We start from the raw sequence: 26,985 nt of genomic DNA on the forward strand, positions 1-26,985 counted from the left end.
TTATATACCAATCTTCATTGCATAATTTGAATATAAAAAGCTAGTAGGCAGGATCTTCTTGCTTGGAGTTCTGTTAAATACGGCTGACACGAAGACAGACGAAGCAAAGATCTCGATAAAAGTAATAGTAGACAAAGTGAAAAAGAGAGTGGTGTACGCGGTAGCTGATCACACTTTTGTTGACATCTTGTTCAGCTTCATCACATTGCCCCTAGGAACAATTGCCAGAATCTTGGATAAACTTGACGACAAAAAGTTTGGGGCCCTCGGAAGCTTGAACAATCTGTACCAAAGTCTGAAGGATTTTCCAGAATGTTACTTCGCAACAGAAGAATGCAAGTTTATGATTCTTAACCCCATAAGTCTTACATATGATCGCTGCGGAGAGCTTAAGCTGGAAATAGACGACACAAAGCCCGTGTATATTTTAATTAATATTTTAATAGTTTTTGTTCGTTTTTAGTCTAGATTTGTATACTACTAACGTTTTTATGTTTCGTAGGTTCCGGGGTTTGATCGTGATGAAAAAGGGCGAAAAACGAGCCGAAACGGAGAACCGAAACGCATCAGGAAGGAACCGGACAGAGAACCAGTCAGACCGGGCCAGTCTGACCGGCCCCCATGGATGAGCACGTCGCGCCGCGCGAAGGCAGAAGGCTAAAAGCCCTTGGCGCGGCGCCTAGGCACAGCTGGGCTAGATTATTTTCGTTTTTGCTTTTTGTCGGGCCTTGTTTTGGGTATTTAAACACCTTTAACTTAATCCTGACATAACCTGGAAGCCACCAGCCAATTTTGGAGTTTCTTGGAGCTATCTTACGAGTCTTGTGGTGACTTTGAAGGCAAGAGAACATCCGGTGAAGAGCTAGACGTTTAAGATCGAAGAATACGGGTTTTATCGCCTTTAATATTTCGTTCTTTATTATTACACCATGTTTTCAGTTTCTATTACTTTGTTTGAGTTAGACTTTATGATGCTAGGCTAAACTTTATAAGCTACCTAGATCGTGATGAACCTTAGTTCGGTTTGATTTTATTTGGATTTTCGTTTTCGTTATGGATATTATGTTCAAAGTAAACGGTTGAGTTTTATTTAGTTGATGCGTATGATTACTTGGTTTTGTTCACTTGATTTTATTATTTAACATTTCCCTTGTTGATTATTTCATAGGATAGGGTTTTGTTAGGTCATTTACTGTGTGTTCTTGACTAGTTTATGATTGATATCAATTAAGATCATAGAAACAATAAAATCAATTAAACAAATAAAAGTGAGATGCTAGTCTAAAAAGCTGTAAAGTGATAGACTATTAATAGATCTTTGCTTGTCGGGATTGCTAGATTTAGTTCTTCGTAAGGAGTCCGTTTAGATTTGATTGTCAGCTTAGTCTATTAAATTAATTGGGTTTGCCTTGCTATCTTTTGAATTCCGCGCTGTAAGGTAGGTTTTCGTCATAAAAGATACTTAGACATAAGCGATTAAATAACCGTAAGGAAGTTTAATATAAAACTGGCGAGTCTTAAAATTTGTTAGAAATCCATAGGCGTCTTCTTGAAGTTCAAGGGTCCTGTTCGGGTTTTCTGTCAAGGGTCTATTTTACGATCCCAGTTCCATAACTTGTGTTTTCCATTTAATTAATAACCGTAACTTTGGGGATTCCGGCCTGGGTAGTTATTTTAATCATCTGAATTAATCCAAGTTTTCTAAATTGTTTATTAGTTAAAACTAATTAGGGTTTAAGTTTTATTAATTAATTAATAAGTAATGATTATGTTTTATTATTGTTATAATAATTAGGGTTTGTTTTATTGTTATATTAATTAGTTTATTAATAGTTAAATTAAAGTAATCATTAGTTAATTATTATTAGAGTTTTAATTAATTAGTATTAAAATCTCCCTCAAATATTATTAATAAATAGTCGTGTCTTGTAGTTGAGTCTAATTTGCTAGTTTCGTAATTTAAAGAGTCTTGTGGGTTCGATATCCGTACATACTTAGTTGTACTAGAGTCGACCGGTTCACTTGCCGGTTAGTAGTTTAAGTTAAGTTTAAGGGTCTAGAGTATTACTTAGTGTCTAGATTAGTATAATTTTAGTTATTTATTTTATAACTACTTTTAGCACATCAAGATTTTGGTGCCGGTGCCGGGGACTTTTGGAGATTGCGTTGCTAGCTTTGATTGGACTTACTTGCTATATACGTGCTATTTTGTTTTTGCTTTTGAGTTTTTAGGGTTTTAGTTAATTAGATAATTACGTGTTTAGTTATTTATTTATTTATATTTTCTTTGAGTCGTATGTGCCTAGTTGTCCGTGTCTTTTGCTTGTTTAGATTCTTGTAATTATTTGTGAAATTTGTAATGGACCTCGGTCTACCATTAAATGTCCATACAATAGTAACCTTAATTGTGATACGTGTGGTGACCTTCATTTACACTATGATTGTCCATACAAGGGTTCTCGCTTTATTTGTTATAGATGCGCTGGTTGTCATATGACTCATGCATGTCCATATAATCGTACTATCCCTTCTGTGCAGCTGGTACAAAATTTTTCACATGGAACTTTTCCGTATTATTTTGATAATTCGTATCAGCAACCTCAACAAAACCATGAGCAGTGTTATGATCAATTTTCTAAAAGCCTTTCTGATGAGGATGTAGCTGCTATGGGCAGTATAGAAAAGATGTTGGTCCAATACATGGCTACAGATACCCAAAAGATGCTCGTTGAGCATGATACCATCTTCAAAAATCACCAGGATATTATTACAGATCTCCAACGTCAAGTAGAAGAAATTTCTAGGAGATTGGATGAAGAAGATGAAATGGAGAGGTTAAGATCCTTGGAATATGTTGAGCACTCAGATGAGGTGATCATTCAAGTAACGGAGACAAAAATGGATGTTGAAGTTCCACCTACGGTTTCACATGCTATTATTGATTTTTGGAGTGACTCTGATGATGAGATAAACGAAGAGGAGAGTGTGCAGCTGGAGGAGCAACCGACACCTGGTTATAAGTATGATGCGGAAGGAAACTATTTGGGATACATGAATCGGTTGGGCGAGTTGTTCCCGATGTTTCCAGAAGAAGGGAAAGAGCCAATCATGGAATATGTAGATGAAGAAGAGGAGATCATCCCGGATACGGAGACACGAGTGGTTGATGAAGTCCCACCTCAGGTTTCACAGGTATGTGTTACTAATTGTACTGAGTTTTGTAGTGACTCCGATGATGATTGTGATGAGGAGGAGTGGGCTGCATATCTGAGATCAGTTATGGTGAAACCTGTGTTTGAGGAAGAGATAGAATTAGGAGAGTCATTCGAGCTAATGTTTGGTGTTGAGGATATGGTTAAGGTTGATAATGAGCTTAATGAGGAAGATGAATTCCTAAATATGAGTTGGATGGATTGTCAGATTATGATGAGGGAGACACATTGGACGTTAATGAGGATGTTGCGTTTTTCGAGGCTCTACTTATAGAGGACAGTGTAGATGAGGATGTGGTGTTAGAGGAAGAACACTATTGTCGGCCCGTGGACTGTGTTTTGAATGCTTATCAGGAATCAAAACCACGGGAGAAGGTCGAGGATGATAGGTTACCTGAAAACCGAAGTTGCATATACTTTAGTAGATGGTCTACGGGAGTGAAAAAGCCATTAAATGTCAAACACGACCAGTCTTTTCGATACTTACAACGCATTCGGCTCTTGTCAGGTAAGTTTAAATATAGGTGGTCTGACCCGTTACTGACTTTTAATTCTAATTTAATATTTTGCGGGTCCATCATTGATATATTAATGTTTGATAAATTCCGGGTGGAACTAATCGGGTTAGATAGGGTCCAGATAAAGGAGAAACCTCCTGATTAAGTTCAAGTGTGGGGAGGTTTCGCGGAGTTTGTATAATTAATCGAGTCACTAACGTAGTTTTTTGTAGTTTTTTTTTGTTTTTGTATTTTTGAGTTTTGCTAGGTAAAAGAAAGATTGAGTGAACTAGAGAGATGATCCCCAAGGAAGAGTATATTGAAAAAGACAAGTGTGGGGATGGAGTAACAGTGGAGCCGTATACTTTATATTTATTTATTTGCTGCCAATTATTCATGTTTTATTTGTGGGTTGAAATACTTTAATTGCATAATATCTATCATTATGATAAGATACATTTATAGATATGTTTGTTTTGTTTTGCCGCTAACGTTCGTGTGTGAGAGAAGGAGTTACCATTTGCTGAGCACGTTTGTAGTTGGAGGGCATTCATGGAAAAAGACTTTGGCATCATGTTTCATTCGCATACTACCAGCTAAGTCTTTTCCATTTATCTAGCTCATTAACTTTTTATTTTGTTTTTGCTTTTATTTTTAGATTTTTGTAGTCCGATTTTATTTTATTTTATTTTTGTTTTAAGTCGTCCTTATCCTTGCATTGAGGACAATACAAAATTTAAGCGTGGGGATAGAATATTTGAGTCGTAGTTTAAATTGAATTTATGTTTAAAATATAAAAAAAAATTAAAAAATTTTAAAATTTGAAAAAAAAAATTGAAAAATGTTTTAAAAATGTTCCTTGAATTTAGTTTTTTGCGTTAAAGTGGGAGATGATGAATTTATCGGAATTTGGTTTTTCAAACTACTAATAATATGAGATAAATAATAGAAAGCGCACTACTTGGGATGTGTCGGTAGGCTCAGCCTTGAGAATAAAAGGGCAATTTGATAAAATGGTTAAAACGGAAATCTTTTTTGGGTAAAGCGTTTTGTCCGTGGAAAATAAGTAATGAAAGGTCGGGCCATACTCAAGCCTCAATTATTGGTATGAAAAAGTGGAAATATTATAAGTTTTAAAATCTGAATACGTTATCATATGATGCTTGGGTAGGTTTAACGTTAGAGTATGCCGTGTAGCCAGTGATATAAATCTTAAAACTGCTAGTTTAGTGTTTTACACCTCATTGGCGTATGGTTTTATAACCTTAAATCTTGTATTGATGGGATGCTTCAGGTCCGGAGACCATGGGTCTGTATGCCGACTATTAATCTGGGTGTGGATATTTAAAATAAAGCCAAAAAAGAGCAAACCCTTATAAGTCTATAAACATGATCACAAGAGTACAAAAGTACAAATTCACTACAGACTTGATCAACCACGCTGTTAGCCATGTGGGGTCCCCTTGCTCGCGTCTCAATACCATTAAGAAATGGACCACAAGGGACACGCTACATGTAAGCCCTACAGATGAAATTTTGCATACTCACCTATGATGATGGGTTCGGGGTGTTGCTTGATAACGGGGGTATGTCATGTTGTGGGGAACACTAGCTATAAAATAATTGAACCTTAATCGTATCTAATGGCTGCTTGGTAGACTTTGATGCTTAAGCTTAAGTGGATAAACAATACCCTTGATCGTCTTAACTATTCATAAAAAAAAAATAGAAGCAACAAAAGTTTTAAATCTGCTAATTTTGAGGTTTAAGTCAAGTTGGGGTGGTATGGTCCGATAAAAGCTGAAAATAAGCGGGTCTTAATTGTGTAAACCACTAAGTACTATTATTGTCGGATCTTATTTGTCCCGGTAAAGATTAAGGCATGGGTTTAAGTGGACAACAATATCGGTGATCGCGGTTTTTGCGTTTTTCTGAGCTTTAAAAATTAACCTATATGTTTGTTAGATTTTATTTTCCGATTCTGATCCAACTGCATCAAACTTTTTTAGGGACGAAAAAAGAATAAGTGTGGGGATATTTGATATAATGCTAAATATTTATGTTTCCCGTGTATATTTTAATTAATATTTTAATAGTTTTGTTCGTTTTTAGTCGAGAATTGTATACTACTAACGTTTTTATGTTTCGTAGGTTCCGGGGTTTGATCGTGATGAAAAAGGGCGACAAACGAGCTAAAACGAGCCGAAAAGGAGATCCGGAACGCATCAGGAAGGAACCAGACAGAGAACCAGACAAAGAACCGGTCAGACCGGGCCGGTCTGGGCCGGTCTGACCGGCCTCCATGGATAAGTACGTCGCGCCGCGCGAAGGCAGAAGGCTAAAAGCCCTTGACGCGGCGCCTAGGCACAGCTGTGCTAGATTATTTTCGTTTTTGCTTCTTGTCGGGCCTTGTTTTGGGTATTTAAACACCTTTAACTTAATCCTGGAAGCCACCAGCCGATTTTGGAGTTCCTTGTAGCTATCTTACGAGTCTTGTGGTGATTTTGAAGGCAAGAGAACATCCGGTGAAGAGCTAGACGTTTAAGATCGAAGAATACGGGTTTTATCGCCTTTAATATTTCGTTCTTTATTATTACACCATGTTTTCAGTTTTTATTACTTTGTTTGAGTTAGACTTTATGATGCTAGGCTAAACTTTATAAGCTACCTAGATCGTGATGAACCTTAGTTCGGTTTGATTTTATTTGGATTTTCGTTTTCGTTATGGATATTATGTTCTAAGTAAACGGTTGAGTTTTATTTAGTTGATGCATATGATTGCTTGGTTTTGTTCACTTGATTTTATTGTTTCACACTGCCCTTGTTGATTGTTTCATAGGATAGGGTTTTATTAGGTCATTTACTGTGTGTTCTTGACTAGTTTATGATTGATATCGATTAAGATCATAGAAACAATAAAATCAATTAAACAAATAAAAGTGAGCTGCTAGTCTAAAAATCTGTAAAGTGATAGGCTATTAATAGATCTTTGCTTGTCGGGATTGCTAGATTTAGTTCTTCGTAAGGAGTCCGTTTAGATTTGATTGTCAGCTTAGTCTATTAAATTAATTGGGTTTGCCTTGCTATCTTTTGAATTCCGCGCTGTAAGGTAGGTTTTCGTCATAAAAGATACTTAAACATAAGCGATTAAATAACCGTAAGGAAGTTTAATATAAAACTAGCGAGTCTTAAAATTTGTTAGAAATCCATAGGCGTCTTCTTGAAGTTCAAGGGTCCTGTTCGGGTTTTCTGTCAAGGGTCTATTTTACGATCCCAGTTCCATAACTTGAGTTTTCCATTTAATTAATAACCGTAACTTTGGGGATTCCGGCCTGGGTAGTTATTTTAATCATCTGAATTAATCCAAGTTTTCTAAATTGTTTATTAGTTAAAACTAATTAGGGTTTAAGTTTTATTAATTAATTAATAAGTAATGATTATGTTTTATTATTGTTATAATAATTAGGGTTTGTTTTATTGTTATATTAATTAGTTTATTAATAGTTAAATTAAAGTAATCATTAGTTAATTATTATTAGAGTTTTAATTAATTAGTTTTAAAATTCCCCTCAAATATTATTAATAAATAGTCGTGTCTTGTAGTTGAGTCTAGTTTTCTAGTTTCGTAATTTAAAGAGTCTCGTGGGTTCGATATCCGGACTTACTTAGCTGTACTAGAGTCGACCGGTTCACTTGCCGGTTAGTAGTTTAAGTTAAGTTTAAGGGTCTAGAGTATTACTTAGTGTCTAGATTAGTTTATTTTTAGTTAATAATTATTTGACTACTTCAAGCACATCAATCCTTTGGCTCTCATTATTGTTCAGAATAATAGTTTGTACCCTTGCTTTTGATCACCAACATTGTCGTATCAGATCACGGGTTTTAGTGAGGCTTTCTTTTTCGTGATATCAGTTACTATGAGTGAGTGGTTAAATAATTCTCAAATCCCTATCCCTGACTCTGTTCCCGAGTTCATTTAAGGATGGAAAAGAAATGAAATAGAAGGAAAGAAATAAATTATTGTGTTTCAAAGTTTTTTTTAAGGAAAGGAAACAAAGGAAATTGTAGAAAGTTATGTTCATAAGTTTCATTAAATTGAGGAACGGTAAACAAATGGAAGGAAAACAAAGAAACAAAAAGCAAGTTGGAAGGAAATGTTTTCCTTCCAGTTTGGAAAAAAATAGAAAGAAAATAAATGAAAACAAAAATTTTCCTTTCTTTTCTTTTATCCCATTAAGTGAACTCGGGAACAGAGTGTAAGGGGGAGGGATATATGTATTATTAGAACATCAAAATGAAGACTATCCTAAGGTCAAAAGATATGGGATTTAGTGGAATTGGGTATCACAGATCAAATCAGGAGGCACCGACCAAGCATGAAGCCAAGGAGAAAGATGCAAAAGCTAAGGGTTTGATCCGGTAAGGAGTGCATCATCAGTTATTAAACTGATGTTGCATCCACGGCTAAAGAGACTTGGGATACCCCAAGAACTGCATTTCAAGGGGATTCATGTTGGTATATGAGCAGATCAAAGTAAACAAAGCAAAGAATTGCAGCAAAGGATTTCACGATTGATTGAATTGATAATTGTTTGTGCATACAACTTGAGAACCAAAGGCCTCATTAAATAGGGAATAGAAGAACGAGTATAAGGGAGCAACGGCTCATTCCTTAAGACTCGGTTTACATAACAACCAGCCCGTTGGGCTTTATTTAAAAATTAAATAACATAAAATAATGTAAATAAGATAGCTGCATGACTTAGTCGTGAACCTTTATTCTGAACGAGATTTTGGATCATCATTTAATACCCTCCCTTGATCCGAACTCCATAACTCCTAACAGGTGCCTGAAGTACACAAATTTTTCCCTTGATAGAGCTTTGGTTAGTATGTCTGCAAGTTGGTGATTTGTGTTGCAATAGTCCAAAGCACCAACTTCTTGCGCAACCATGTCTCTGATAAAGTGGTGTTTAAGCTCAATGTGTTTTGACCTATTGTGCAAGATAGGATTTTTGCTGAGATTTATTGCTGACATATTATCACAATAAATTGTTGTAGCACCTTCTTGAGGCAAACCCAAATCTTCAAGCATTCTGCGCAACCATATAGCTTGACATGTAGCTGCAGTGGCTGAGATATACTCAGCTTCAGTGCTGGATAATGCTATAGTTGTTTGTTTCTTTGAGCACCAACTGATAACGCCACTCCCAACTGAAAAAGCATAAGCGGTCACACTTTTTCTATCATCAACACATTCTTGATGAAGTAACTATCAATCTTTGGGTACCAGGCTCTGGGAGCCTGTTTTAAACCGTAAAGAGCCTTTTTTAACTTGTAAACTTTTCCCTCTTGCCCAGTGACTTCAAAGCCTTCCGGTTGCTAGACATATATATCTTCAGTTAAGTCTCCATTGAGAAATGCTGACTTGACATCTAATTGATGAATGAGCCATCCCATTTGAGCAGCAACGGATAGCACCACTCTGATTGTTTCAAACCTTGCAACTGGAGCAAACGTCTCCTGATAATCTATCCCTTGCTTCTGAGAGTAACCCTTAGCTACCAACCGTGCTTTGTGTTTTAGTACTTCACCTTTTGGCCCTATCTTTGTTTTGTATAACCACTTTAACCCCACAAGATTCTTTACATGAGGTAGTTGAACAAGTTCCCAGGTATGATTCCTTTCTATTGCATTAACTTCTTCCTTCATGGCAGTTTGCCACTCTTTTTTAGTGGCGGCATCTTTATAGCATGATGGGTCGGTTTTAGTGAGAGCAAACTGACAACTTGAGAATTCATCAAGGTCATCATATACAGGTACTTCAACTTCAGGAGCTCGATTATAAACTTTGTTTAGGGAATGAATCTTAGGTCTTAGAGGTTCTGACGATGTGATTGGAGAATTTGAACGGGATGTTTGTGATTGAATGGTTGGTGTTGAGGCTTGCATGGTTGATGATGAGGGTGAAGGTGAGTTTTGAGTATTATTGAAGGTAGTTATTGGAGAAGGTGGAGGTGAGTTATGATCATTGTTGGTTGATATTTGTTGAGTAGAGTGTTCATTTGTAGCATCTGTTTCAGGTTCTAGTGGAAAAGGATCTATATAATTGACATCATATAGTTAGTTTGCTAAAGTTTTAAAGAATTCCCATCTAGAATTTTCATGGAACAGAACATCACGGCTGGTTAGAAATTTATTGGTTGCAGGATTGTATAGTCTATAACCCTTTGACTAGGCTGAGTATCCAATGAAGATACACTTTTCGGATCTGTTGTCTAGCTTCTTTCTTTGTTGTGAGGGTATGAGGCAATGTGCAAGACATCCAAAAGTCCTTAAATGTCGAACTGAGGGTTTGGATTTAGTCCAAGCTCCCCATGGTGTTCGATTAGTTAAGGCTTTTGTAGGTGCTATGTTGATGAGGTAAACAGCAGTAGCAACCCCTTCAGCCCCCTTATGCTTCAACATGCTTCTTGTAAGACCCATAACAGTTCTATTTTTTCTTTCCACGACTCCATTGTGTTGAGGTGTGTAGGGTGGTGTGAGTTCTCTTTTAATGCCATGCGAATCACAAAAGGCATTAAATTCATTGGAGAGAAACTCACCACCCCTATCAGTCCGTTGTTGAGAAGATCTTACGTAGCCTGACTTCTAGGTTTGACTATGTTGTTCCTTCTATTGAAGCGTCACATGATTTGTCTACTCTAACACCTGTTAAGCTCATGGGGTCACTACAATCCCATGAAGAAAGAATAAATCGAAGACTACCTGAGAAGCAAACAAAGACCGATGAACAACCATTGCAAGTCATGTTTGATCTTCTACTTTCTCACCAAAAGAACGTCTTAGACTAACAATAGTCATGACTCTGGAGAAGTAGTCACCGATTAATTCATCAGCTTTCATGCAGAGATTCTCAAAATCTCTACGTAAGCCTTGTAGTTTGATGGCTTGCACCTGAGAGTCTCCTTGGAATTCCATCTTGAGGATTTCCCAAGTTTCTTTAGATGAGGCAGCAACAGCAATACGGGAGAACAATTGCTCATGGACGGCTTGTTGAATAATAGCCATGGCATATGCATCTTTCTTCTGAGCATTCTTTTATGTTTGTGCATCTCCCTTTCCATCGATTTCGGATTCAACCAGATCACATAGATCTCTTGACCGTAATATAGTTTTGATTCTAATACTCCAGTGTTCATAGCCTTCACCTTTGAACACTGGAATTGGAATTGAGGAATTAGGGTTAACATGGTCGGTCATAGTAGTTAGGGTTTCGATGTATTGTGATAGAATTCAGATAGTGGGCACTTTAACCAGGCTCTGATACATAATCTGTTGGTATATGAGCAGATCAAAGTAAACAAAGCAAAGAATTGCAGCAAAGGATTTCACGATTGATTGAATTGATAATTGTTTGTGCATACAACTTGAGAACCAAAGGCCTCATTAAATAGGGAAAATAGAAGAACGAGTATAAGGGAGCAACAACTCATTCCTTAAGACTCGGTTTACATAACAACCAGCCCGTTGGGCTTTATTCAAAAATTAAATAACATAAAATAATGTAAATAAGACAGCTGCATGACTTAGTCGTGAACCTTTATTCTGAACGAGATTTTGGATCATCATTTAATAATTCACAAGTCCAAGTAGTCTCTTTTTCACTTTTCTACCATTACTTTAATCGAGTCTCTCTTAATGAAGATCATATGGCCATTACTTCTCAAGGGTAAGGTCTACTGTGAGCCAGCAAAGAGCATATGGTGAAAAAGGTATTTCCATGTCTCACCCCAAAGTTTGATTATGTGGTACCTTCTATTAAGGTAGCCTATGATCTGACACTTGGTAAAGCTCATGGGATCACTAAAGTCCTAGGAGTGAAATCCTAACGTTCTAAGTAATCGTAACGGTCTAATGTAGAAAGGGGAAGGGGTCGTGGTTAAATCATAGGTAACCCTCGATCTCAATGCTATCTATGTAAAAGGTTTGAGCATGTTAAAAAGGGACTGTTGGTACAATGAAGACCAGCATGGGAATATGGCAGCCGAAAGGAGGAACCACTTTTTAAGAATGAAGATCAGATGATTTTGGCTTGTACTAATGGCGAATTCAAGGGTGAAGAATTTGGGCAAACTTGCGGCTCACATGGGGCGTACATGAAGAGGCAATCACATGTTTTATAACATTGGAGATTCAAGACAAGTAAATGTCAAATTTGGAAGTGTGCTAGCAAGGCTTTGGAATAAGGTGCCATCAAATAGAAGTTTCCCTGTAATGTCATTGAGTTTAGAGTGCATGCCTATATGGGTAGCGCATGGTGTATACGAAGTTATGGAAACTATGTGTACAATGTCTCTAGCGTACGGAGATTGAGAAAGAAAATGTTGTTCTTATCTCAGGCTGGGGTATTGCGCAAGAAAATATGCAATGAGCCCAAGTCTGACATAGCAAACTCTTTTGGTAAGGTATAACTAAGTTCCGCATGAGAGTATCTAAGTATGATCAAAGGTTGTGAGGATGATGTGAGATGTCATTAAAATACAGTAGGAGATAGGTAACCTGATTGTCTTGTTCATAGAATTTTTATCAAATCTTTAAGGAAAAAATATTAATTACAACTACATTTTTCTTTTAAGTTAATGACTTAAAAGTCTAAATTATTGAATTTCTTCAAAAAAATATGTTACTATAGATCACTGTTTAAACACGAGATAATGGTAATTTGTAAACTATAATCCATACAAAACATAAATGTTTGACTGCACCGACTTTCTCAACACTGCAGAAACCAAAGAAAAAACTACATAAATAATAAATATCCGTCTATATTTTTATATTTCTATGTTATATTTGGTCAAAGTTGATGGCTTTTGAAACCGAATATTTTGAGAAAAGAAAATACTTAATTTTAATAGTAAGAGAAACTAGCAAAAACAATTTTTCTAAATATATTCATACGAGGAAACAACTATTTTAGTGACATGTTGTGTACAAACCTAATCACGTGCAAGTGTTTTTAAACTATTGATTAATATAGACTTAGAGCAAATAATACGGAAAAGTAGTTGTTAAATGAAGCCAATTGAGCGCATGTTATACAAGAGGTATATAAATATCCCTTTTATGTATCCGAGGCACGGTTAGGTCAAAGTTGATGGGCTAGTTCTCCATTGTATCAGTCTATAAATACCACAAAGTTTATACACATTTCATTGCAACAATCATCTACTTTTTCCCTCACAAATTTTCTTTGAAATTAATAAGCTAATCATGTCGTCTGCTACTCTCCAGGTTGAGATCCCTTCAAAATATCCCGCCGACAAAATTTTTAAAACATTTAGTGATTTTGATAACATAGCACCTAAGGTTAAGCCTGAAGTTTTCAAGTCCATCGAGACAGTCGAAGGAAACGGAGATGTTGGAACAATAAAGACCTTCACATTTGGTGATGGTAAGATACTAAGATATCACACTCATACAAATTCAATACTAATATGTTTTATATTTTTTCTCATGAGTTATACTTAATTAAAAGTTAATATATTTTGAAACTAATAATTCTTACTTTTTATCCACTATATATAGCCGTACCGTTCACAACTGGAAAATATAAGGTTGATGCGTTAGATGTGAGCAACTATAGCTTTAGCTACTCATTCATTGATGGTGACATCTTGATGGGAATATTAAACTCAATTAGCTATAATGTTAAGGTTGTGCCTTCTTCAGACGGTGGAAGCGTGTTTCAACAAACTGTTACTTACAATTACAAAGGTGATGAGAAACTATCCGAAGAGATTCTTAAGAAAGAGAAAGAAACACACGAAGAAACCTACAAGGCAATCGAGGCTTATGTTGCTGCTCAAGCTTAAACTTATCATGAATCTCCACTTACGTGTTTTGTTGTTCACTTTTCCGTATCGTTTGAAATAATGGACTAGGACTAGGTTCAAGTTGAATAATTGTTGTACCATGTTTTGCTTTGATGTGATAAAAGATGATGATTGAGTGGTTTTAGAATAATCTATATTTGAGTTTATGACATAGTTATTCAGTTTTACTTTTTTGTAGATGTGCCACATGTGGTTGAATCTTATTTATTGTAGGAACTAGGAAGTGTTCTCTTATAAAGAAGTAACTTTCGCTATTCTCATTATCTTTCGTTAAGAATGGTGGATTTTAAGGAGCCGACTGAGTTACTCTAAATACCATCTTGAAGTCTTCAATGTAATGATGCGTAAGTAAATGTGTGATACACTGATACGAACCCCGTTGAGGTATAAATAGACCTGCATACAACGCATGGTTACCCTGGGATACGAACCCAATTATGTATTATTTTCTTTTGTAGTAAAAAGCCAAAATACAACGCATAGTTAGATTGCTCTTAAATACACTCCCAGAAGTTTTGGTATAAACTTCCTATTAAACTTGACAAGTGGGTAACATAAGAAATCAAACACCAAAGATGCAGAACTGCCTGCGACTCTTTTTCTTATTAATTGAGAAAACAAATAAGGAAACAACCAACAGTATAATGGACTTCTATAACCCTTATAAATAGTTTCCTACTATAACTTAAACACTGTATTGGACTATAATACGAATTCTAAAATTGATTAAATAATAAAAGATAAATCAAACTTTTAAAATAAAAAGATAATGATAATAATTAGTTTATTATAATCTTAATTTTCTCCAAGCCACCTCATAAGATCATGAATCGAAACGCCCTATTATCAAGTGTTGTTTACGATTCACACTTCCTTCATGTTCAACAATAAACAAATAATTACAACATTTTGCAAGTCAACCGTAGTGCTTCAGGGGCTTGGTGCAGTAAAAGGACGTACAGAAAAATAGAGTCTCAGTTTACCTGATAATTAATGAATAATTGCTTGATTATTTCATCCCACCTAATGTGTATTTATAATACAATACAAATCTCGTAATTTGAGACTAATTCTTAATTTACTAAATATACAAAGTTGCCTAATATATGTACGGCTATTACTCCCCCGCAGTCGAAGCGAAGGGAGGACCGATGCTTAGACTGGATCGAAAGTCATCGAAGAGGACGCGTGGCAAGCCTTTGGTGAAGATGTCAGCAACTTGATGGCGAGACGACACATGAACCACACGAACATTTCCTTTTTGAACCTGTTCCCGAACAAAATGAAAATCAAGCTCGATATGTTTAGTGCGTTGGTGCTGAACCGTGTTACCCGACAGATAGATAGCACTAACATTATCGCAATAAACTATAGTTGCACGGTTCAGTGGGCGTTGGAGCTCTAGAAGAAGGTTACGCAGCCAGCAGATTTCAGCGACAACATTAGCAACTCCACGGTATTCAGCCTCTGCACTGGAGCGACTGATGGTAGACTGCCGTTTAGAGGACCAGGAAATGAGATTGTCGCCTAGATAAACACAGTAACCTGATGTTGAGCGTCTCGTGTCAGGGTATCCAGCCCAATCCGCATCTATATAAGCGCGTAGAGAACCAGTGTCAGAGGGACCAGGTGAAGACCAAGATTAGGTGTTCCCTGAATGTACCGGATAATTCGTTTCAAGACATTCCAGTGAGTAACCCGAGGAGCATGCATGTGCATGCAAATTTGTTGCATTGCATAGGAGATGTCGGGGCGTGTAAACGTGAGATACTGTAGAGCACCTGCAAGAGAACGAAAAGCGGACGGATCATCTTGAAGGGGACCTGTGTCTGCACCGAGCTTGGGTTGCGTGTCGACTGGTGTGGCAACCGGCTTACATGAATCCATAGCCGCACGATGGATGATGTCTTTGACGTAGGCCGATTGCGAGAGAAAGAGATTGTTGCCTGTACGAGTCACCTGTATACCCAGAAAGTAGGACAAGGGCCCCAAGTCTTTCATTGAGAATTCTCCTGCAAGACTGGACATTAGTCGACCCCGAAGAGCTTCATTGGAGGTAGTAAGTATGATGTCATCGACGTATATCAGGAGATACGCAATGTCACGACCCTGGTTATATATGAACAAGGAGTTATCACATTTACTTTGGCGGAAACCCTGCAAAAGAACAAAATCAGTGAACCGTTGGTACCACGCCCGAGGGGCCTGTTTCAGACTATATAAGGATTTCTTCAGGCGACAAACATGATCAGGGTAGTCTCGATCGCGAAACCCCATGGGTTGATGCGTATAGACTGTCTCATGTAGAGTGCCGTGTAAGAAAGCATTAGTGACATCCAGTTGATTGATCTGCCAGGATTGAGCCAGAGCCAGTGACAAAATAAGTCGAATAGTGGCCGGTTTAACAACCGGGCTGAATGTTTCACCACAATCTATACCTGCCTGCTGACCACGGCCATCACAAACGAGCCGAGCCTTGTACCGTTCCAACGTGCCATCAGACCTGAACTTGTGTTTAAATAGCCACATACTACGAATAATATTCATGTCGGGAGTGCGAGGTACAAGCTCCCAGGTCTTATTTTTAATAAGGGCACTAAATTCGTTGGTCATGGCACTATACCATTCTGGAGTGGACAAAGCAACCTTGGGATTTTTCGGAATTGGTTGAAGAGTAGTGGTGTTGAGGTTGAAAAGGTGCTTGGGTTTGACAATGCCACTCATGGAGCGGGTGCGCATAGAATGGGTATTGGCTGCGGCAGGGGGTGGGTTTGGGGCTGGTACGGGATCGGGTAGATTAGGCGATGGGTTGGTGAATGGGCCGGGTGTAGTAGAAGCGGTAGAGGTGTTAGGGGTGTGAGTTTGTGAGGGTGGTGGGGTAAGAGAGTGGGCTGAGGGAGTGGTTGAGGACTGGGCCGAATGAGAGGGAGATAATGGGCCTTGGGCAGTAGGGGATTGGGTAGTGTGCTGGTCGGTTGAAGTGTGGGCTGGGGTAGAGTTATTAGGTTGGGTGGTGGAGGTTTGGGCTGGGGAGACATGTGACCATATTAGAGGGTTTAAGGTTGGGTTTAGGAAGTCATACGTGTGGGCTGTGGTTGGGGACTGTATTGCAAATGGGAAAATGGTTTCCTCAAATTTGACATGTCGGGAGATAAAGATTTGATTGGTGGAAAGGTTTAGACATTTGTAGCCACGGTGATTTGGAGGATAACCAATGAAAACACACGGGTGTGAGCGTTGGGTTAATTTATTGATGGTTGTGGAGGGTGTTATGGGATAGCATAGGCAACCGAAAACACGTAGATGGTCGTATTCCGGTTGACAATTGTATAAGAGGGAGGTGGGGGATTTAAAGTTTAGTGTTTTGGTGGGTAGAATGTTTAATAAGTATGTGACGGTGGCAAGGGTTTGGTGCTAAAGGTTAGGAGGTAACGATGCTTGCGCGAGAAGGGTGCGAAGCATGTTATTGATGGTGCGGATTTTGCGTTCCGCTTTGCCATTTTGAGAGGAGGTGTGCGGACAAATGCATGCCATTTGTGTCACAAAAAGTGTAAAAGTTGTTGTTAGCATATTCGGTTCCATTGTCGCATTGGAATTGTTTTATTCTTCTCTCAAATTGGGTGTTGACGTGGGTGTAAAAGGATTTAAAAATGGCAAAAACCTGTGATTTATGGGAAAGGGGAAATGTCCATAAGAAATCTGTGTAATTATCAAGAAACAACACATAATATCGGTGACCTCTCGTGCTAAGGACGGGGGAGGTCCATAAATCACTATGAATAATATCAAAAGGCATAGAAGTAGAATTCATAGAATCATAAAAATGAAGTTTAGTACTCTTCCCAAAAACACATGGTTCACACAAAGTGTTATTTATGGTGGAATAACTAATGAAAGACGACAATTTTAAAGAATGTAAAAGACTATTTTCCGGGTGTCCTAGACGTTGATGCCAGCGATCTTGTGTGATGGTGGTGAAGGCGGATGGTTGGTTGGAAGTAGTGTGGAGAGGAGCGGTGAGCGGATAAAGATCGCCGGTGCTGTTGCATCTAAGGATGGGCGCCCGAGTTTTGAGATCCTTCACAACAAAACCAAAAGGGTCAAACTCAATAGAAACAAGGTTATCAGTGGTTAGTCGTCTAACAGAAATTAAGTTTTTGATGATGTGCAGGGCAAAAAGGACATTGTTTAATTTTAATGGTGGAAAGGGTGGTGGTAGGACTTGGTTGCCTTGTGCCACAACAGGAATAGATTGACCATTACCAACAATTATAAATTTATTAGTGCACGTATTAAACTTGGACGGGGAGTATATACCTTGCTGGTTGGCTGAGTGGGAGGAGGCACCGGTGTCCATAACGCCATGATCGGGTGGGTTGAGAGCCATCGTATAGAGAGCTTGTTCGATGTCCGTAGGGGTGTAGGAGTAGTTCACCTGATCCGGATGAGCTCCTAATATACCCTGGCTGTTTTGTTGGTTCGGCCTGGATGGATACGGACAAGGTGGACGACCCGAGGATGGCTGCGACCACTGTTGAGAAGAATTGTTCATCAGTTGCGACCACTGGTTGGCTGTCCAGGAAGTTGGAAAAACAATATAGGGGTGGTTTGGAGATGCTTGAGGCTGGCGGTTCCTGTTATTATTATTATTACGCGGGCGACCCCGTCCACGACCCCGAGACCTATTCCGGTTACTTGCAGCAGCGTCGGTGGATGGCTGAGATGCTGCAACAGCGACTAAGGCAGTAGCCGAGAGCTGTGCAGCCGCTGCTGATTGGCGCTTCTTCTTGGCTTCTTCGTTGGTGAGACGGGAACGAACTTCAGAAAAATCCGGAAGTGGATCACGGTTTTGCAGAACTGTGGATATTCCATCAAACTGTTCGGTCAAGCCTGTGAGGACTTGAAGCACGAGCATACGGTTGTCGATGGGAGACCCGAGGCCTTGTAGTTGGTCAGCCAACAGTTTCGCATGCTGTAAATAAGCGGACATAGAAGAAAAGTTGGCGAGATTCAGATTAGCGAATTGTTGGCCAAGGAAGATGGCACGGGTGTGGCTATTATCATTGAATTCTTTCTGAAGCGCAGTCCAGGCTTCAAAAGCCGACTGACCAGGGACGCGATGATGTGTAGGAGATCAGTCGAGATGGTCCCGTATATCCACTGGAGCACAAGAGCATCCAGCCGAGACCAAAGGGCCGTCTTCGGATCAGCGTCCGTCGTTTCAGAGGACGAAGAAGACGCGGGTTCGGCAGGCATTGGGGAGAGGTGTTGGATGACCTCGTAGGCTCGACAGTCTATCTGGAAAAGTTCCAGCCATGTGGTAAAGTGAGGCGATTCCTTTTCCAGAACCATGGGAATGAAATTGCGGATATTGGTGATGGTCATGGCTGGATGGAGTTTGGGATCCATGGCAGCCTGAATAGGGGATAATGGATGAAGAGAATGTGAGAGGAAGGGAGGAAGAAGACCGGCGGCAGTGGGAGGCACCGGTTGAGGGGTAGGGTTAGGATCTTAGAGGAATGATACCATGATAATTAATGAATAATTGCTTGATTATTTCATCCCACCTAATGTATATTTATAATACAATACAAATCTCGTAATTTGAGACTAATTCTTAATTTACTAAATATACAAAGTTGCCTAATATATGTCCGGCTATTATTACCCAATTCTACATGCTTCTTTGTTTTTCGCCTTTGCCTACATCTATTTAGTATATTGAATGGATAGAAATAAAAATTAGTTGAACATGGAGAGAATTATAGGATTAAATACATATTATTTATACGCCAACATTTGGATTTAAAAATAAAATTCAATTCAGAGTATTGTATATCAACGTATATGTCATAAATTTTATATTAACTTGTTTTCGGTCCGGTTCTAATTACAAGTAAAACCCAAACCGAACCAAACATTTGGTTCGCTTTTAGTTACACGCAAAACCGAAACTGACTTAAAAGTTCGTTTTTAAAAAAACATAAACCAATGACTTAAAAGTTCGTTTTTAGGTCAAGAAGCCGTCGAAGATTCTCACCTTTAACATGTAATCAACGATTTAGAAACCAATGACATAAACCTTGATAACTCGAATCAGATGTTTAGAATAGAAAGTAGGATTTCGACTGAATGAGGGGTTCAGAGAGATTGGCACGTCCTTCAATTATCATAGGCAGAAGAAAACCGAGGTGACCCCATTTTAGTTATAACCCAAATAACCTATTGTTTTTTACCCATGGATACATAGAACAATGAGTTATATATTAGAGAATAGAATTTTGGGCACGAAAACATGGCCAAAATCGAATATGGGACTGACAAGCGGGCCAAAATCCAATACGGGACTGACACGCAGGGCTCAAAATTTTCATTTATAGAAGAGTTAGTAGATAATATTCGTTGACAACGAATCAAAGATGATGATTTTAAAGCACCATTAAGTAGATAATATTCGTTGTCTAATAGCTCCAACAATATCTTATCGTTTTACGGATCAAATTAGTGTACTTTAGTAAACCTTGAAGACTCCAATAGTACCGTTACTTGAACTGTCAAGGCTTTAAATATATTGTTCGTAAACAAAATCAAAAAACAAATGAAGAGCTCGTTTGTTGATATCATACTAGTGAAAACAACTTCAAATTTAAAACCATCAAATATCCCTTCACTTCATATGTTGATTCTCAAGGCTTTTAGTCAATGCAGACAAAGACCTTAACGATGCTTTCAGCATACTTAGACCCTGCCAAAAAAATAATAATAATAAAAAAAGAGGTAGTATTAACAAAAAAAAAATAGTAGCATCATCTAAGCCTAGTGGCATCCAGTGTTATCTCCTTCAAATTCGTATGATTTTGAGTCGCACAAAGTATGCAATGAGTAGATTTTAGGAATTCGTTCGTCGTTTCAAAAAATTAACGCCAATGAAAATAGGCATAGAAAGTCGACATATTAAGATTAATACGTGATACCTCTTCCAAGCCAACGCTAACTTCACGTTTCTCAATATCTTCAAGCAGGACATCCAACTTTTTCAAAATATTGACTGTGGAGACCAAAGATGATGGGGTTATGGTCAAGTCATCGGTAATCATAAACAACCCATATTGTTTCATAAATCCTCCATCAACGCTTGGATCTTTATGTTTTGTATCACTGTCACGTACGGCGCAACTCAAGGGGAAAACCTGGTTTTTGGAAGAATAATGTTGCCCAAAATGAGGTTTAAGCAACATGTCTTTGATATCTTGTGACTTAATGTATCTTCCAACACTCATACTTGATATGCTTTTAAAGATATTATCTATACAACTAATAGATGAAGCCCCATTCATCAATGTCCCGACTACAGTTCCTAAAGGGATTGATAAAATACCAAAAAGAAAGTCAACAAAATCTTCATTGGCTTCTGCAAATAAAAGCTTTCCAGTTGACTTCTGCAAGCTTACTTCCAGAATCATCTTTGAGCTTGCTGATACCTTTTTGTTCATCAAATGACAGTACTGATTAAGAGTAATATCTTGTCCAGAAATAGCTAACTTTGGTGAAGACTTGATCTTTGAGAAAACTAGATATGTGAACGGACAATCAATTGAAAGCGCCAACTTTAAAAAATAAAGCATCTGCAAATTCAGATTTTTAGTAACAAGTATAAAAAAGAAGCAAAAGCAGTGTCAGGAAGTGTCGGGCCAATGGCCATCCGTCGTGCTTGTGGAACACACCCCACCACAGAGGCGTGAGAGCTTTTTCCAGTTTTATGCGTAGTAGTTTCAACTTCAAGCCCATATAACAAATATTTATTTTAAAAAATAAAAATTAAAAACAACGGAAAGATGTAATTGGCTCGCTAATTAAATACAATGTTTAAAAAAAGAAACATCGGGACAACGCCCGTCACTCCAATGGCGGCAACATGAGCAAAAGTAGCGTTCCTTTTACATGTTTGTCGTAGTAGTGTTAAGGCGGTTATTAGCCTATTTGACTATGGAATGAACCCCAACTACAAATGCTCTACAATAAAAGGTATAAATCCTTGTAGTGCTTAGCGTGTGCAAGTAAATACATATATAAAAGAGAACTTTATTACCTGATAAGAAGACATCTCCAAACGTGTCTCCTCAAGGTGATTCATGTCAGTGATTCCAAGATCTTTGAGCAATCGAATGCTAGTTGCCGAAGAAGAAGGCTCCACACAAAGATCGTCAGTGATAATAAAGTTTGCAATATCAGAAACAAAACCACCACCACCAACACAATCATCAGTATCCCCGGATAATACTATTAATTCCAGCCATCGACCACAAAAAATACAATATTCGGAATCAAAATCCTTGCAAAGTCCGTTAATATAACGCATGATTTTAATGTGTCTACATTCAAAATGTCTCATAGTCATAGGCTCAGTGTCGTCAATTCTCAGCTGAAGCTTTCTGCATTGGTGATATGCTAAACTTCTGGGGTTAAGAAGCATATACTTGCAATCTTCTGTAGCAAAGTAACTCTCAGGCAAATCATTCAGACTTCGGTACAAATTTTTCAAGCTCCCGAGGGGATCGAGCTTAGTATCATCATGTTTACCCAAGAGTCTGACAATTGTTCCTAAGGGCAATGTCATGAAGCTAAATAGAATGTCAACAAAAGTGTAATCAGCTTCAGCATACACTACTCTCTTTTTCAACTTGTCTACAAACACTTTAATAGAGATTTTGGTATTGTTTGTCTTTGTGTCTGCCATAACAAAGAAGCTAGAAAGAACTATATCTTTGTATGATAAAGTATGAAGTTATTTGAATTTGATGATATATGTAGGATTGGTATTTGAACAGGTTGTGAGGTATCGAAAAGGCGTTTGCTGGCAGTATTTAATGGTAATTCAAATCTCAAGTCTTGCTGGAAGTTGTAGGCGGACTTTTGGTTGTCATAAGCAAAGCCAATACCAAATTAACTTAATGCTATAACTGAGGAATTATGTACGTTACAATATTTTTTTTTCTTATAACTAGAAATGGTGTTAATCTAGTGATTTCCACTTTATATTTATAATTTTCATTTCAATTTGAATAGCTTGGAGTTTAGTTGTAATAATGTTTGGGTCCGAGACCATGTTTTGTTGAGCCCATTGGGCCGGTTATAATAGAAGAAAGTATGGCATAGCTTCACCTATTAAAGGTGAAGCATGCACATGCTACAACAAGCTTTTAAAAATCTTATTCACAACATCTCACCAACTCTCTCAACTTTCTTTCTCTTACTATTTCGGCAATACACCAAACACTCTCAATATCCGAGATCTCGGTTGCACACTAGTGATTTACGCTAGCATGGTGTGAGATTGATCCAAGTAGCCAAGTAGGATATACGAAATTTCAAATTTTCATTCAGGTAATAAAATGGATATCCGAAAAATATCACGTTTTAAAAATAAAATAAAGTTACATCTCAATAACCCAAGTTTTTCGATCCAATATAAAGGATTAAACTTAAAATCCACACATTTGCATATCCAACACATGTGTTTGTAGTAGAGATATAATAACCTCTTTGACCAAATCTTACCTCGAGAAATCAGCCAAATTAAAGAAGTAGATGTACATGATTCAATACCAATTCTTACATCTTTCATGACTACTCAATTTTTATTTCAATATTGTTTTTAGGTGTACGAAGTAATAACACAGCACAAATCTAACACGAATTTTGCAGGTTTTGGTTTAACATAATAATCAAGTTCATGTAAATTTCAAGTTGAACCCGGTAAGGCTAAACGGGTTGTGCTATGGTTGGACTTGTCGTGTTTGGAACTTGACCTGTTTGACCGTTTACTTTTTATTTTAGTTTTTTAAAATTGTTTTATGTAATAAGTTATATTGGTTAGGTATCTAATATCAAATTATACACCAAAAAGGAAATTGACATAAAGTTTTATATTTAAAATGCAATTGTTTTACATAAATTTGTATTCTTTGCCGTGAAAATGTATGTGACATTTGTCATTTTCGGTTCGCTTTGTATATGTTTTTGTATTGTAAACCTGGCCTGTTTTGGTATTTGAATCTTTGGATATTAATAAAATAATGAATTTTATGTAATAACCATGTTTCATACTTGTCGTGATGTTATATTATCCTTACTGGTCCTTAAAAAACTTATTTTGCGTTAAAAATCGGTCTTAAACAAGTCCAGGGACCAAAATAGTCAAAAATTAAACTTGCTATAAAATATCACTCCCCACGTCACGCGACGAGGGTCTCCAAAACTGGTCGCGCGGCGCGACCAGCATGCTGCATCAGCAGTTTGTTATTTGTTGTTCGTTTTCGCTCGTTTATGGCCCGAACTCGAGGTTTAACCATCAAACCAACAAAGACTAAACCCATAATTAACCCTCCAAACATGTTTTTATCTCTGTTCATAATTTATTTTATTCAAAATTCATTTAAATGAAAGAATTAATGCGCAAGGGTTTATCCACCGTACAAGTTCATGCACCCTTACCTTGAACCCTAATCCTTCCCCGTAAATACCCCTCAATCTCAGCCATTTCTCATATTCATCTTCACCATCTTCTCCCAAATTGTTTGAACTTGCAAGTTGTTCTAGCTAGTTTTGCTTAAGTTTAACGTTAAAAGTCAACGAAACCGAATCTTTCATTTCAATCCATTTCGGGTAAATGTTTTGGATATTTTTCAGTTGTTTTAAATTATTTTATCTCAAGAAAACCATTTTCATCTTTTTAAGGTGTTTGGACATTCAAACATATATTTATGCTTTGTAGTCCCGTTTGGTCATTTTTGGGAAAGTTTACTTGTTTAACAATCTATTTGAGTTTAGATCTGAAAATTTTACTTTATTTTAGTTATATGGTTTTGGATATGTAGTAACCATCCTCGTTGAGTCAAGGACCAATCCAAAACCTAACACTCGTTTAAGCACTTTAATTAACTTTTGAGCAACCATGTTGCATGAAACACTTTAGATCTGAGTTTTCCTTTGCATGAAAGTGTTAGAACAAATCTTGGCTTGAACCTAAGTTTCTAGATAAAAACCGAGTAAAACCGAACACTCGTCTCAACGAGTTAATCAACGTTCAAACTACCAAAAGTTCAACTTATCTTTTTATTTATGTTTAACATATATTACTCATATTATTTAATATTTTGGAAGTGTTGGAACAAACCTTGGCATAAACCAAGTTTTAGATAAAAACTAAGTAAAAATCAAACTTCTTATTTTAACGAGCTAGTCACCGTTCAAATCACCAAAAATCTTTTCTAACTTTCTTTTAACTTATATTTCATTTTATATTATTTATATTTCTAAGTTTATGGTGTGTTGAAACCAAATTTGGTTTTATACCAAGATTGGACTAATTTACACTCGCTTAAACCCGAGTTTGGAACTTTAATTAATAAAATTCTCAAATTTGTTAAATCTACTAATTTTATTAAAGTAATTCATATATTTAAGTATTATGGTAAGTTGTATTTGGATTTGGTAGTTTATTAAGTCCCGAACGACTAAACTGAACAAACCTTTAAAAGTCGGATCTTGATGCTTAGATTAGCGGGATCGTGCACACTTGCACTAAACCAACTTCCCTATGTAAAACCTAACAAAGGTTGAGTAAAACTAAACATCAAGGACCCGGTTTCATTTCATTTACGCTTACTTTATTTAACCGCATTTTGAAAATATAACTTAAAAAGCCCAAAAACCCAAGCCTTGTGTTTATGAACTATTTTACCACTGATATATCATCTTCAAGACACGATATTAACTAAAGATCTTCTAATCTATGACACTCGCGTTAAACCATCTTCAAGACACTATGTATTCTAAGTTTTTCTTCATAAAAGTCACTTTTTCTAAGTGAGTAATTCCATCCCCGTTTTCTCTTTTATATTTTGAGGGTAGCTTGCATACTTACTCAAGCAAAAAAAATGATTTAAGACTTAAATCTACAAACCACATCTTAATTGTTTTCTCTTTTAACTCATTTGCTTATCAACATAACATAGACTTTCATGAGAAACATTAATCAGATCATCAATAGTCATCATTACAAGTCTATGGGGTCAAATTTCTATTGATCTTATCATTGCAAAGTTGTGCTCTTATGAAGTTCTTGAACCTTCATTTCCAATCATCAAAGTTGCTATAAAAGTTTAAGAGTATAGGTGGTTTGTTAGCGGTTCCGGCTTCATTTTCAAGTATTAAGAAGCTCTTTAACAATTCTGGATCATAAGACATCTTTTCAAACTGATCATAAAATACAATTCAAACCGTCCCTAAAATCAGCAGAAATCTATGAAAAAATATAAGTACTGGGAATCCCAATCGCACGTGAACAATAATGCGAATTCGATTGGTTCAAGGGATGCGAATGAGATTGTAGGTAGAATGGTATTCTGAATGAGAATGTGATTCTAGGAGTGAACAGTAATGCGATGCGATTGGGGTGATATATGCGAGTGCGATTGAATTACAGGATGTGAATGCGATTTGGTGAGATATGCGAAGTGAAATACAAATGCGATTGTGATTGTCACACAAATGCAATTTCGATTTGTGTCTCAATTGTGATTGTGATTGTCCTACAATGCGAATGCGATTAAATACCTGATGAACAAAATCGCACCCGGCACTGTAAACTTGCATTTTACACAAACACCTTCTTTTGGAAGTAGATAAGCTTCAAGCAACCCAAATAACTTGTGATACTTATAAACACACTCCTTAAACACAAAAACAAGACCAAAATCCAAGGTTGTGACCCATGAACCTTAATTAGTAGAGCCGAAAGCTTTGATACCAATTGTAGGTCTCTTGAATGGATCTCACAACTTGTTCTTGAATCAATCTCAATTCTTGGTTAACGGAAATCATCAACAACTAACCAAGATCTCAGATCTTGTGCTATGTTTGATTATTTGCTAAAAATGATAAAGTTGTGAGTTGGTGGGGATATAAGGTAGAGTGGAGAGAAAGGTTTTCCAAAAAGATTAGTTTGCATGGGCATATAGTAGGAAGCATGTGACGTGAGGTCTAAGACTCACTCAAAAATAAACCGATTACAACTATTAGATAGCGATAAGAGGCTATCGAACATAGGGAGTTTGTGGAAAGTGCGTTACTGAGTAGCTATAAAATTACACTAAATTAAACTAAATGCAAAAGTAAATTTAAGGAGTTGGTTGTTTGGATTTGATTAACGAAAATAACTGAAATAATTTAACAAGTTTTAAACAATATGAGAAACAATGCTCTATCCCGATTTCAGGTTTTCAATATTGATACAGTTAACGTTTACTTGTGTGATGAACTACATGAACATAGTTCGTGAAAATGCGTTTGACAGTGATAAAAGAGGACTAAGTACTT

General features: G+C 37.1%; 2 protein-coding genes across 2 annotated transcripts; one reads left to right on the forward strand and one right to left on the reverse strand.

Annotated features, from left to right (window-relative positions):
• Positions 1-12,960: 12,960 nt before the first annotated feature.
• LOC143533141 (root allergen protein-like) lies at positions 12,961-13,752 on the forward strand. The gene is made up of 2 exons (XM_077028002.1): positions 12,961-13,163; positions 13,298-13,752. Exons 1-2 carry the CDS (start codon positions 12,983-12,985, stop codon positions 13,582-13,584), a joined length of 468 nt encoding a protein of 155 aa, XP_076884117.1. The 5' UTR covers positions 12,961-12,982; the 3' UTR covers positions 13,585-13,752.
• A 6,490-nt stretch (positions 13,753-20,242) lies between these two features.
• On the reverse strand, positions 20,243-22,342 carry LOC143533120 (uncharacterized). Its single transcript, XM_077027983.1, has 2 exons — positions 21,695-22,342; positions 20,243-21,230 (listed from the first exon to the last, which is right to left on the reverse strand). The coding sequence occupies exons 1-2, from the start codon at positions 22,340-22,342 to the stop codon at positions 20,523-20,525; spliced, it is 1,356 nt and encodes a 451-aa protein (XP_076884098.1). The 3' UTR covers positions 20,243-20,522.
• Positions 22,343-26,985: the final 4,643 nt, after the last annotated feature.

The sequence above is a fragment of the Bidens hawaiensis genome, unplaced genomic scaffold (assembly GCF_021521415.1).
Source record: "Bidens hawaiensis isolate Kalapana, Puna unplaced genomic scaffold, B.hawaiensis_p1.1 tig00009619_1, whole genome shotgun sequence".
NCBI classification, from domain to species: Eukaryota; Viridiplantae; Streptophyta; class Magnoliopsida; order Asterales; family Asteraceae; genus Bidens; species Bidens hawaiensis.